Source organism: Caretta caretta, chromosome 10 (genome assembly GCF_965140235.1).
Source record: "Caretta caretta isolate rCarCar2 chromosome 10, rCarCar1.hap1, whole genome shotgun sequence".
NCBI lineage: Eukaryota > Metazoa > Chordata > Testudines > Cheloniidae > Caretta > Caretta caretta.
Window position 1 is genome coordinate 23,244,202 of NC_134215.1, and position 12,553 is coordinate 23,256,754.

General features: G+C 40.8%; 1 protein-coding gene across 2 annotated transcripts in view; it reads left to right on the forward strand.

Moving 5' to 3' along the window:
* The window catches only part of LOC125643552 (uncharacterized), a 151,787-nt gene that overhangs the window by 51,347 nt on the left and 87,887 nt on the right, over positions 1-12,553 (forward strand). For both annotated transcript variants that reach the window (XM_075132769.1, XM_048866354.2), the window contains exons 14-20: positions 1,230-1,388; positions 2,375-2,493; positions 3,772-4,053; positions 6,092-6,247; positions 6,777-6,961; positions 8,831-9,013; positions 12,330-12,421. In XM_075132769.1, coding sequence (XP_074988870.1) covers positions 1,230-1,388; positions 2,375-2,493; positions 3,772-4,053; positions 6,092-6,247; positions 6,777-6,961; positions 8,831-9,013; positions 12,330-12,421 — 1,176 coding nt within the window. The remainder of the gene's footprint in view (positions 1-1,229; positions 1,389-2,374; positions 2,494-3,771; positions 4,054-6,091; positions 6,248-6,776; positions 6,962-8,830; positions 9,014-12,329; positions 12,422-12,553) is intronic.

Sequence of the window (12,553 nt, forward strand, 5' to 3'; positions counted from 1 at the left end):
CTTTAGAACCAGGATAGAACACAAGATTCTTGATTCCCCAAATTCCCTTGTTTTCTATCAAACATTTGTGTAAGCCACTGGCAAAGTATGTGCGATGTAGCAGGTGATCCACCTGGAAGATAAAAGCCTACTACTGCTGCCAGTAACTTGTAGCTTAAGTAATTGAGCTTTGTGCTATAGATTTAAAAGCTGTGGGTTCTGACTCTGCTGAAGACCCATGTAAGGGGTCAGTATAAGTCCACACGATATAATTTTTTTAAAGTTTGCTTTTTAAAAACAACTTAAGAAATTACATGCCAAAAACTTCATTAAAAGAATGTTAGGGTTGCAAAGCCCAGGCACTCACAATTTAGGAAATGCCTGTGTTGGGTTGCCCATGCAATCTTCTTTCAACCCTCTTTTGCATATGCAGTCTTTAATTATATGACTATTTGTTGTACAAGATTTTTATGTAAGTCAGTAAAGAGGTGAACAGTAAAATGGAGCAGCAGGTTCCAAGAAGATACCATTCTCTTGTGTTTAAGGCACTGGGTTGAAACACAGGAGAGCAAGGTTCCAGTCCAGATTTTTTCCATAGACTTCCTATGTGATGTTGGGGAAAACCGATCATAACGCATACTTACAAGGGGGCTGAATTAAGTTTGCATGGGCAGCCTTAATGCTGTTTTAATATAGTTTTTAATGTAATTACATAACAGAGTGACCTCTTCATTATGAGTTTATTTGATGTCAGAGAGCTAGATTCTGCTCTGTTACACTAATGTAAATCCAGAATAATTCAAAATCATTGGAGCTACACTGTTGGTACTGAGCAGCATGTCCATTTTACCTCCAATCCAGTGCATTCCCTTGTGCTATTCTGTACTTATTATTATTTAAAAAAACAACAACATTGAATACTGCAAATAGTGAGGTTGGTTACCTTTAAATACTAGTTAGTTAACTACAGCAATTGGAAAGTGTGTAAATACCATCACTGAAACATAGAACAAACTCTGGCTTTTACTAGGATGCATTAAAACTGGGTGTTTTAAATAACATTGCCAGTGATGAGATTAGCTAGTGGGCTAGACTTTGATTTCTGGAGTTAACCCCAGTGCAGCTGGGGCAGTGACTCTGGATTTGCACAGATGTAAATAAGTGAAGAATCTGGTACTGTATCTTAGTTCATTTAAAAATAAAAAACCCTCTTCTGTGATTGACAAGCCTCTTTCTTTGTCTAATTTAAGTGGGTTCTTTTGTTTGGAGTCACCTCTCTCAGCTCCTGGAGACAGATGATCCACTGAAGCAACATCTTAGAGATTCTCTTCCTGATGACATTCTTAGCAGAGAGTTTGACTGGGAAATATGGAAATATTCCTCTTATTCAGATGTCACTTTCCATTCAGGTATGTTGCACTTTAAAATTGGACCCTGTGCCGCATGTGAGTGCTTTAAATCCCTGTGTGGCTTTCTTGTTTCTTTATTCCTCGCTTTCTCACAGAATATTTTAATTTTTGTGACTGAATAGAACCCAGATATACAAACGTGGGGCTTGATTCTGCTCTCTCTTCTCTTGGTGCAAATCAGTAGTCACTTCATTGAATGTGACGGTGTACAACAGGTGTGAGTGAAAGGAAAATCAAATCCAATAGACTTTGTTTTGTACTTTCCAGTCATTCCTTTGACCCTACAACAATCTCTTCCACAGGGGCATGGACCTCCAGAGCAGCAACAAGAGTGGTGTTCAGGCTAGTGCAATCATGGGCACTAAGGAGATATGATTAGCAACTGAGCTTCCTCCATATTATAAACTGATGTGGAGAGGAGCTTCCCTGAGTTCACCTCTGAACTCATGTCTTCCTACATATTAGTAAAAAGCCCCATACCACTAGGCACCAAATATACCACTAAACAGAACTCTCTCTGAAATACTTGGAGCTTGCTTCTCCTGTCACTTGCATTGTTTTTATTTTGAAGCACCTATGTTGACTTTGCTGGATGTACACTGATGTGAGAAGAGATTAAGGCAAAGTCTTTTTGTTTTTTCTTTGTTTTTTTTCTGCACATCTGTTTTTTGTTTTAGTTTCTCAGAAGCAAAGGCTGATTAGTATTTTTGCTCATGTACTATAAAACTCTTTCTCTTTAATTATATGTAAGACATACACCATACATGCTTCTTCCTGTGGGTGAGCTAGGATTTGTGCATACAGTGGTGTCCATTGAGTTTTTGCTATGTTAAAAGGTTAACAAATGGATTCATCTCTTGGCTGAATGTTTTCTTCTTCTCCATAAAGAACAAAACTGCCATTTCCCAGAGAAAGGCTGGAACTTGAAAAGTAAATGACAATATTTGATCTTAAAATGACCCGATGTTTGATATTTTATATTGCAGCAACTGCAGGTGCTAATGTGGAGGCTGCACTAGTCTTTTCTCCTGCATCTTTCATCCCACGATCAACAATGACAAACTTGACTATACATACCCTAGGGCGGGCTATAAATCTACTGGAGGTAAATTCTGTTTTTTCCCTCTTCATGGGATGCCTAGTGTATTGAAATAGAACTAAGTGCTTTATAGTTTCTGGGTATAGTTTCCAGTTACGATTTCTTCATCAAGTTGTATATTTTTCCCTGAGATTTATATGAGATTCATCTGGTGAGTTTATGAAAGTTTGGACACAAATCAGCCCTTTCAACACTTCAATTAACAGGCTGATTTGTGTTCAAATTGAAACTCTCTCTTCTGTGTTAATGTAGCAGACTAGCCAACCAGCTTATATCCTCCACTAGTGTCTTATCCACATTGGAGATAAAGTCTAGTACGCCTGCCAGCTAAAACCCAATCCAGCTCCTATTGAAGTCATTAGGAATCTTTTCATTGGTTTCAGTGGAAGCTGGATGCAACCCAGCAGAGTTACTCTGTTAGTTCAAGAGTGCTTTTTGTTGCTGAAGGCCCTGGGTTCAATCCCTGCTGACAACGCATGGTTGTGGTCTGTACAAAATGGTGACCCATATGCAACCTCATTGTCATTGTGCCCTCAGTTATACCCGGAATTGCACAGCTGGAACTGAAGGCACAGTTTGGCGTCCAGAATCTTTATTGCAGATGATGATGCCCATGAGGGAAAGAATTCAGCTTAATTTTCTGACCCGAGATTGCCATTTGCAAGGCCAGTAGTTAGAAAAAAAATCTTTTTACATGAAATGTGCACCAATTGGATATCGACTCTCATAATGCTGTGTGAGTCAGCTTTCTGAACAGAACCACACTTGAAGTTTCCGTGTAGCACAGAAAAAAGAGGTGTGTAATTTTACAAGCAATATTATTTGTAACATGCTCAACTAGGTGTAGCCAGAACACATGCTTCAGGGTGCAAATGGACTGCTGCCAGATTAAATAAGAAATGTTTCCCCAATATAGAAAAGGAGTACTTGTGGCACCTTAGAGACTAACCAATTTATTTGAGCATAAGCTTTCTCCTTTTCTTTTTGCGAATACAGACTAACATGGCTGTTACTCTGAAACCTTCCCCAATATAGACCATCACATGTTTGGCTATAGTTGCGGCATGGAAGTTATTAGTGAGGCATCCAGTATTGGCCCCTGCCTGAGGCAGGATAGTGGACTCTATGGACTAACAGTTTGGCCTGGTATGGCTAATTCATTGTTGCTATAGAGGCCTACATTTTGCCAGTCCAGAGCCATTCTGGTAGTTAAATTTCTATTTGCTGAGTATGGACATGGTTATGCCCAGCCATGTGTGGTCTTCTAAATATATTCTCTTCTAGTTTAACGTATGGTTAGAGAATGCGGAGGATCTCATGCAGAAGATGGTTGGCCAACACTCTGCTACTTTTAGTGAATACCTATTTACAAATACTGATGAAAGAAACTCCAAGTCGGAAAATCCAGTAGAGGCAGCTGGAAAACCCAAACAAAAGAAGCTGACTTCAAAGAGAGACAGCCGTGGAGATCGTCTGGTGACCAAAGGGGCAAAGCCCAAGTTAAGAAAAGCAAAGCAGAGCTGTCCAGATGGAAAGTACAATAAGATGAGTGAGTTAGTGAAAAAGGTAACTAAATACACATATCCTGGTAAAGACTTTGAAGCTCTAAAGTAGTCTCTGGGTCTGATCTAGAATTGCCTAGAACTCCTGTATGAAAAGGATGTAGAATGCTGTCCTTTGGATGTGGCAGTGTTTTACACAGGTTTTAATGACTGTGCAAGAATCAAGGATGTGGTGAATCATGCCCTGTTTTGCAGAAGCTATATTAACTTAGAGCATTGGTTCCCAGACAATGGTATATGTCACCAAATACTTTGGGCTGTCTCTCCATACTTGGAGGCTTAATCTTGTTCCTATTGATGTCTGTCTGTCCTTTTTTTTCTTTTGGTCCATAGATTTCAAGAGGAACACAAGCAAGCCCTTAATGTTGAGCTTCTGCCTTGGTGCACTGTTGTTGCTTATTTCTTATTCAGCTGTGTGTGCTGTGAGCTGCAATGGAATTCCATTGTGCAGCGACCAATGAAATGAAGATTAGAGTTTGGAGCAACCCATGCTCTGGGCAGAATTGACTGGGATGTGATGGGGACTGGCTGCAACAGCTGAGCTATAGTCTGATAAATTACCCCAATTCCTCAGAAAGCTGGTCTTTTTGGAGTACAATATATTTACCATCTTTTTTTTTCCTATTGGAAACTAAGAGACAGCTGTGGTTTATAGGAGCCTGCATATGATTGATGTTAGAGCTGAGCAGATAATGGAAACAAATTTCTCTGAGCACTAAATTTGACAATATTTGTGCTTGGATTTTCTTTGCCTGTATTTGTGCCTCTTTCCATGGACATTCTTGTAATCAACTTTCACTAGCATATGTGGTCTCAGAAAGCAGCTTTTCGGCTTATGTGAATACTTAGGGAAGGAGAATTTTAAATTTTCTTTTATGAATTTACCCAGCAAAATTACGTTATTTTAATCTAATCAGAGGAGATAAACAGTACCATGTAACTTATTTGAGTCTCAGAGCCCAGGTCAATTGACCGATCACAACTACCCAACACAAACCAATTTTCTAATAGCAAGCAATGTTGTCTAATAAGTTCAAATAACAAATACATCTGAGAGAGGCAAAATCCGTTCATGGTTATTCTGGAAACAGAGGCCAAACAAATGTTTAAATTGTTAAAATTTGTCGGTTCAGCTTTTTATTTTTATAATCATTGTTTAATGTGTTTATTTTATATACAAATTCTGATCCCAATCTTGCATACACTTATGCAAGTGCTATACATCAAACTCCTAAGAAGTCCCATTGAAATTAATAGAGGACTGCTCCCACACTTAAAGTTAAGCATGTCTGTGAATGTTTGCATGATAGGCTTTATCTTGCACTGCCAGAGTGTCACAGGTCCTAGCAAGCACCTTCTTCCTGCTACCCAGTAGGACTGCAGTGAGGGCTCCCAGCTTCTGCCCCCTCCCCCGAGCGACACCGGGAGCTGGTGGGGCAGAGTGGAGCAGGGCGGGATGGGGCCAGGTCACCAGCTGCTGCCAGCACCAGGCCTCCTGTTAACTCCCCAGGCCACCCTGGACCCACGTTCCCCTGAAGCGTGGGGCCCCCCAAAGTGCTGGGCCCAGGGCGGTTAGCCCAGTCCATCCTATGGACGGGATGGCTCTGCTTGGACCCGTTCTGGGCACCACCAAAAATTATACAAACCTGACGCCCATGATTATTCCAGGGAGGTCAGTGGTTTTGTTTCCCCAAAGCCATATCTGTCTCTGGTTCGTAGCACTGTTGTGGCTGGCACAGCAGTGTTCAACATTTCAGGAGCCCCATCACTCACCCATCTTGAGTATGATCAGTTGGAAGCAGCTATCACTTCTGCTCCCGGCTGAAAGTATCTGATCCTTGGTGTGTGGAATGCTGTACAGGACACAGCAGGCCTAATAACCAGGGTCTCATGTGGTTTTGTCATATTTGCATGGGTTCAAATGCCCCACCATCCCCTCTGCTAATAATCTGAACTGCACTGGCGATGAGTTTGCTGTGAGGTTGTATGGTATTTTGTGTAAATAGCCCCTGCTCCTAAATAACTCTGTACCACTCTGTCAGTTTACTGAAAGGATGGGGAAAAAGAAGGAGCTGAAATGCGAACTGAGCATCAAGATTTTTGGAAATGAACTCAGCTTTTTGGACTGTGAGGATATAAAGAAGCAAGTGAAACATTATTCCCTGAACCTGGCGGAACTGGCTGTCAAGCTTCTAAAGGTAAAAGGAACCATTTTGCTGTTTGAAAGTGGGTGCTTGGAGAAACTAGTTTTGACCTGATATGTAAGAGGTTAAAAAACAGGGATTATTATTTGTTTTAATTGAACCAAATCAGAATATTTTTTTTTAGAAACCTTTAAGACTGGGAAATACATGGGATCTACTCTGGGTTGTAACAAAAGGGGATGTGTTTGTGTCACCATGAACAAAATTTAATTTAATGTCTTGATTATGCTTGTCCCTGTTCTTGTCCAAAAACGTTCCTATTTCAGAGCAAAATAATACCTAGTCTTTAAACACTCACAGGGCTTACTCTAGCTGCATTTGTGCCCTTGCCAAAGATAAGCTTTGGTGTTGGTTTCTTATTTATTTCCAAATCCAGCTCAATGAAAAGGACCTGCTATGGAAGGGGAAATGCTATGAGAAACACAGTGGATGGTTCTGTCCCAAGCAAAAGTCTGGAAAAATCCTTGCAGCTGACTTTATGATATGCATAGCAATTTTATTTTGTTTCATTATTCTGCCATAGGGGCAAGAGGTCCAGTTTAATAAAAGACTGAGTCTGGCTACTGAAGAATTGCTCTTTCCATCAATTTCAGGCTTTCAAGTTAGACTGGCTTTAAATGCTTCAGCAGCAACCAATGTAAAAATCAAAGGGAATGTGGATTTCAAACAACGATCAAATTTTTTCATAAATGGATATCTCAAGCTAAGGTAAAAGATGCTTTATACAGTAGGGAGCAAATATGCTTCATAATTCAAGTACATTGTAGTTAAACTGTAATTACTTTGAACCATGCTGTGATTACAGTACAGACTGTGGGTTGTATACCAATACTTGGAAGAGCTTGGTTAACATCTTTAAGAGCTGCAATAATAGAAGAGAGGCAGCATAGTCAGTGTCTGGAATATGTCAGTGGGAATCAGGAGTCCTTGGTTCTGACTCTGCCTCAGGACATTTTGCCTTTTTAGGAATGTCTACAGTGCAATAAACCCTCCAGGGCACTGAGTCCCAGAGCCCAGGTCAATTGACTCGGGCTCGCAGGGCTAAAAGCCGCTTTGGGGGTTTCAGAGCCAAGGCTCCAGCCTGAGACTGAATGTCTGTATTGCAGTTTTTAGCCCCACAGCCTGAGCGCCACAAACCCTCATCCGCTGGCTGGGCTAGTCATGGCTGTACCACAGGTCTTTTTATTGCCATGGAGATGTACCCTTTGTTCCTTAATGAGATTAATAATACAGACTCACTTTTATAAGGCACGTGGGTGGAAAGTGCTATATAACTGCAAAGTAAGTACCATGTATTTATTACTTCCACACACTTCCGACAGTGAGGGGAACGTAGTGGTGCTTTAGGCACAAGTTCCATGCGGATGTGCCCTGCAATCAATTCGGAAATCCACGTAGAATAGTCAGCAACCAGCAGTGTGCGATATGTTGCCCTGTTATCAGGAAGCAGCAGTTTTTTATGCTGTCCATTTAATTTTAAATTCTCTATTGTTGTGCTTCTCCAGCCCTGCTTTTTTAGTCAGCCCACCTATTGTACCTCTCAGTCAAGTTTACAAACGTTTGCAGGTGGGTGATCTCACGAGTTGCTTTTCATATCATACAGCTGATTCTGCCTTGGCTTTCATAGGGATCTCCATGATTTTGTCTCCAACGGCACTTGGGGTATGGGGTATGGTCGGGGTGCTTTTTAATTGTAGGAGGCCATTCCATCGAAGTCATTCAGGCGGAAATATGCTTTTGCTGTGTCCCGACCAATCAGGTAGCTCAGTTTAAATAAAATATTGGGAGGGAGGGTTTGTTTTGAATCCCGTTAGATAAGTTACACACCTCCTGCGTTTGTCTTACACGTTCACATTTCCCTTCCACAACCATACCACTTTCCAAAGCAGGTTCCTGAAGATGAGATGTTGGTTTAAAGGTTTTTCTGAGCTATGGATAGAAATCCTTGCCCCAAAAATTCAGTGTGGGAGAACAAAGTATTTCATCCTTCTTTTGAGGCTACTGGTTAAAAAATGTATACCCACTTATTCCTCTATGTTGATGAGCATCACGCCATAATCTGTGATATTATGAATTAAGTTTGCATATGAGAATAAATTGCATTATGGGTCAAATATATCCAGTTGGTGTCAATAGGCTATATTCCAGATTATACCAGATGAGGATCTAGCCCAGTATTAGCTTACCTGACTGTCAGACTTTTAGCTGTGTTCTTCAATTATTTACTTGAACTTTGCTATGTCACATATAAATAGAGATGGGCCTGACTCAAAACACTGGATCCAACCACTTCCCTTGCCTCTTCTGGTGGAGTTTGGATTTGAATCCAGGTCTAAATTCCTCAGCTTGTATACATCTCTGTTATAACACAGACTTTTGTTGTGGCTTGTATTAAGATGCATGTGTCTGAATATTTCAAAGTTATTTTAAAAAACAAAATGTTCACCCCAACTTTAAAGTTAGCAATGAAACATGTACAGTGCCACAGAGGATAAGAAGCCTGTGGCTTAGATTATGGTGTTGGTAAATAAAGAAGGTGCTTTTCAGTGGGAACTGTTTCTTTGCATCTCTTGCCAGTGCTTTTATCCAGATTTCTGCCCAAATGGGAATTGTGGGGAATTTGGGAAGAGCTGGCTTGAACTGGGTAACAGGACTGAGGACATCAACCAGCCTTGATGGAGGAATCCAGGTGAAAAAAGGCCAAGAACTTAAAGTTTTCTTGAACACCCCTGAAGAATCCATGGAGATAATCAACTTCAGGTAAGAACAGATGAGTGCAACTGTAACACCAACAGACCCCGGTCGTCGGGTGGAATCGAACCGGGGACCTCAGGATCTTAGTGCATGAGCCTCTACTGCATGAGCTAAAAGCCACCTGGCTATTAGCTAAGGCTGTAGAGCAGACTCACTTTATCTCTCTAGGTGGTCATGGTGCCACTAGATGGCACAGAACACCACACCCAGGAGGTGTGTGGGTTACACAACGTCCAGAGAACACTAACCATGATAACCTTCTAAAATCTGAACTTAGCTGGCAGGTTTGTTAACAGTGTGGGACTTTAAATTTGAATTCAGTTTTCTTCCTGTAGCTATAGTGTCTGCACTTTCGTACTAAACTGAACAGAGCGACTCAGTATGGTGTAGCTATGCCCCGTACAAAGTTGCCATTTTGAAAATAGACACTTATTGGGTGTATTCACACTTCAGATCCTTCATATGATGTTTATGAAGGCCTAGTGGGAGCTAGTAAAAGTGAAAAAAAGCACTGGGCCAAATCCTGATATCCTTGTTCAATTTTTGCTTGATTCTTACTCAGGCAAAACTCCCATTGCTTCAGTGGAGGTTTTGCTGAGTAAGGACTGAGAGAAAACACAGAAGGTTTTTGATTCTTCGTTATGATTCTCAACACAGGCTAACGGTTGGTGGGGCAGGAAAGTGAAACTGGTTTGACTCTTGGTCTCAGAAGTGATTAGGATTCTTGTACGTTTTACTGGCCCACAGAGGAGAATCAGTGTACCCCTTGATCTTCGTGAGAATGTGTAACTTTGTGGGTGAAAAGGTTCATGGGCTCTAGAGGCTGCTGGGATCATGAGATGTGAACAGTGTGTTTTCCTTTGGTTCTTCTGTATGGTTCTGCAGTGGCCACTTGGTGAAAATGTATTTAAGCTTATACTAGCAAAAGCAGCTGGTTTTGATCTGGGGCTTGTAAAAGGAAGGCATTTGTGGGTCAGCTCAGAAGCAATGAGAAGAAGTGTCTTGCATATGATGATAATGTGTTTCAGCAAGAAGGCAATGATGGGTAGGAATATATGATATATGACAAACTAAACAGAAATATTACCAGGAATGCAATGGGATTGTTCCTATCTGTGCAAGGGCATCGTGGAAGGCAGGAGTTGAAATAACAAGAAGAATTCGATTGTCAGAAGATTCTCATATTGCACGGTCATCAAAGTGGTATTTAAATGCAAGACTGATGTCAAAAGTCAGGGAAATAGTCAGATCTGGCTGCGGTCAAAGCAGTAGGGCTGTCTAGCAACATATACAGCCACTCTCATCATCAATTAATCTATGTGATAACAGGGTAAGAATGTGAAATTCCTGTTTAACAATGCATGCCCATGTGGGAGAATTTTACTCTTATACTGTATGATTATATTGCTATATGTACTATAACTTTGTACATCCTATCATCAGAGTGAGATATAATCATATCACAACCACTTCTTTGTACAGTATTGTTTTAATTAGAGATATGACAGTAATGAACTGCAAAAGACATTTCCTCTCCTTTCCCCAGTTTCTCACTGACTAGCAATGCTCTGTCTTCTCTGGAGCTTTTGCATCCAAGCAATCTATATTTCAGGGAATTGTCCCAGTGCAGCAAGAACGTGGCTTTACTCCTGCAGATTGATAGTATGTAACAACATAACTGGGCTCATTTGGTATACCATGTTTCGTGAGGTGTACCCAGCAGGTGAGTACCTGCTGACATCACTGAATGTTGGGTAAAGGATGCTTCATGTCTCAACAGCTTCCAGAAGTTAAACTGATGAATTGTTTGTGCTAATGTGGGTTAGGCTTTGTAGTGTATATTTCCAGCAGTTTTCTCTTTTCTTCTTACTTTCAGATTTGACAGAAGTCCAAGTGGAAAATTCTGGACCAGCAAGATGGCTGGATGTGTTGACATATTATAAACCACGTGCTCCAGCCTCTTAGATGAGACAACAGATTTATAAAACATTTACAGCATAGTTACTTTTTTTTACCTATGTCTTGGTTTTGCACTCTGTCTTCAGGGGCATTCATACTCATGGAAAAGTCAAGGGATAGAGCATTAATTTACTTTTGATGAGTTTTCAGCTAAAGCACAAAGCAGAATTAGAAAGCTGTAGTTCACACTGCAGGGGCAGGAGGCAAATCTGTTGATGGCACAAGTATTTGGCTTATGGCAACTAATTCAGTGTACTGCAATGTCCATCCAATTCCAAATGCACACAACTTCTCTCCCCACACCCAACATTTTCATCTCAGAATAATCTTAAATAATCATTTTACCATGATATTAAATCAACGTTATTTCTGTTTCACTTTATTAACCCTTTCATGCCTATCAAGGGTGGAGTCTTTGCACACCCCATCTCCCACTGAAGTCCTGCAAGAAATGTAGGATTGGAACATAGTTGATGGCCAGGCCATACTCTAAATTGGGGGGGGAGAGGAGAGAAGCATAGAGGGCCAGGAATTACCCTAACTTGGGCTGAACTAGTTGGGGGAGGAGTTGTGTCTAAACAGCAGCATCCGTCCTCCCGCTTTCCAACTTCACAGCACCCTCCTTCATGGGTTTGGTGTTATGGACGGGGGTATGGCTGTGTGGAGAGGGAGTGAGATCAAATGGATGGCAGCCATTCATGGCATCATCCTTCACCTGCGAGCAACTATAAGCAAGAAACACTGCTGTCCTTGGCAGCTCACAATTTAGCACAGAGTTCTTTGTAATTTGCTGCTTTTAAATTCTCTGGACTGCTTTGCTTTTATCCCTCACTATTTTATACACACTATCTCCCTCCTTTTCACTAGATAGGAGCTGCCTCCTCTGTACAATCTTACGGGCCTTATTCTCTGCTCACTCTCTTCAGTGTTAATTAGGAGTTACTCCACTGAAGTCAATGGAGTTGCATTGGTGTGAATCAGGAGAACCAGATCCTATACAATTGTTCTACTTCTAAAGAGTAAGGATTAGAATAAAGATGAGAGTAAGGATTGTTCTTCATCTCCCAGGGGTAAATTCACCCCTGTGCTGAGACCCATCTATGTACCACTGAAGTCCCTATTAAGGCTTAAAGTGGTGCATAAGCTTTGTGCAAGACTTCCACAAAGAAGAGACTTGCACTCCTAATGAATATAAACATGTAGAGACCTCAGTAGAATGTCACCTTTCTAATAATATTTTTCCACCTAGGAGAGGATGAAACAGACCTGAAAGAAAGGCAAATCAGCACAATTATGTATAAAAACTTGTAGCAGTGATTAAATAAATCATTTTTAAATGACTATTTGCATTTCTTTGTTATAGCTCCAAATTTTACCTCACAACAATGGATGGGATGGAAAATATTGAAGGTTTCCAAGACCATATAGAAACCAAGTCCTGCACTAGTGAGGAAGGTAGGCTTGTGGATATTGTATCTATCATACAGAATTAAATCACTCTCAAATATATATAGAGGTCTGAATCATAACAAACAGCACATTTGACACAATTGTGAATTTCTTCTCATCTCATTACTTCAGAATAAT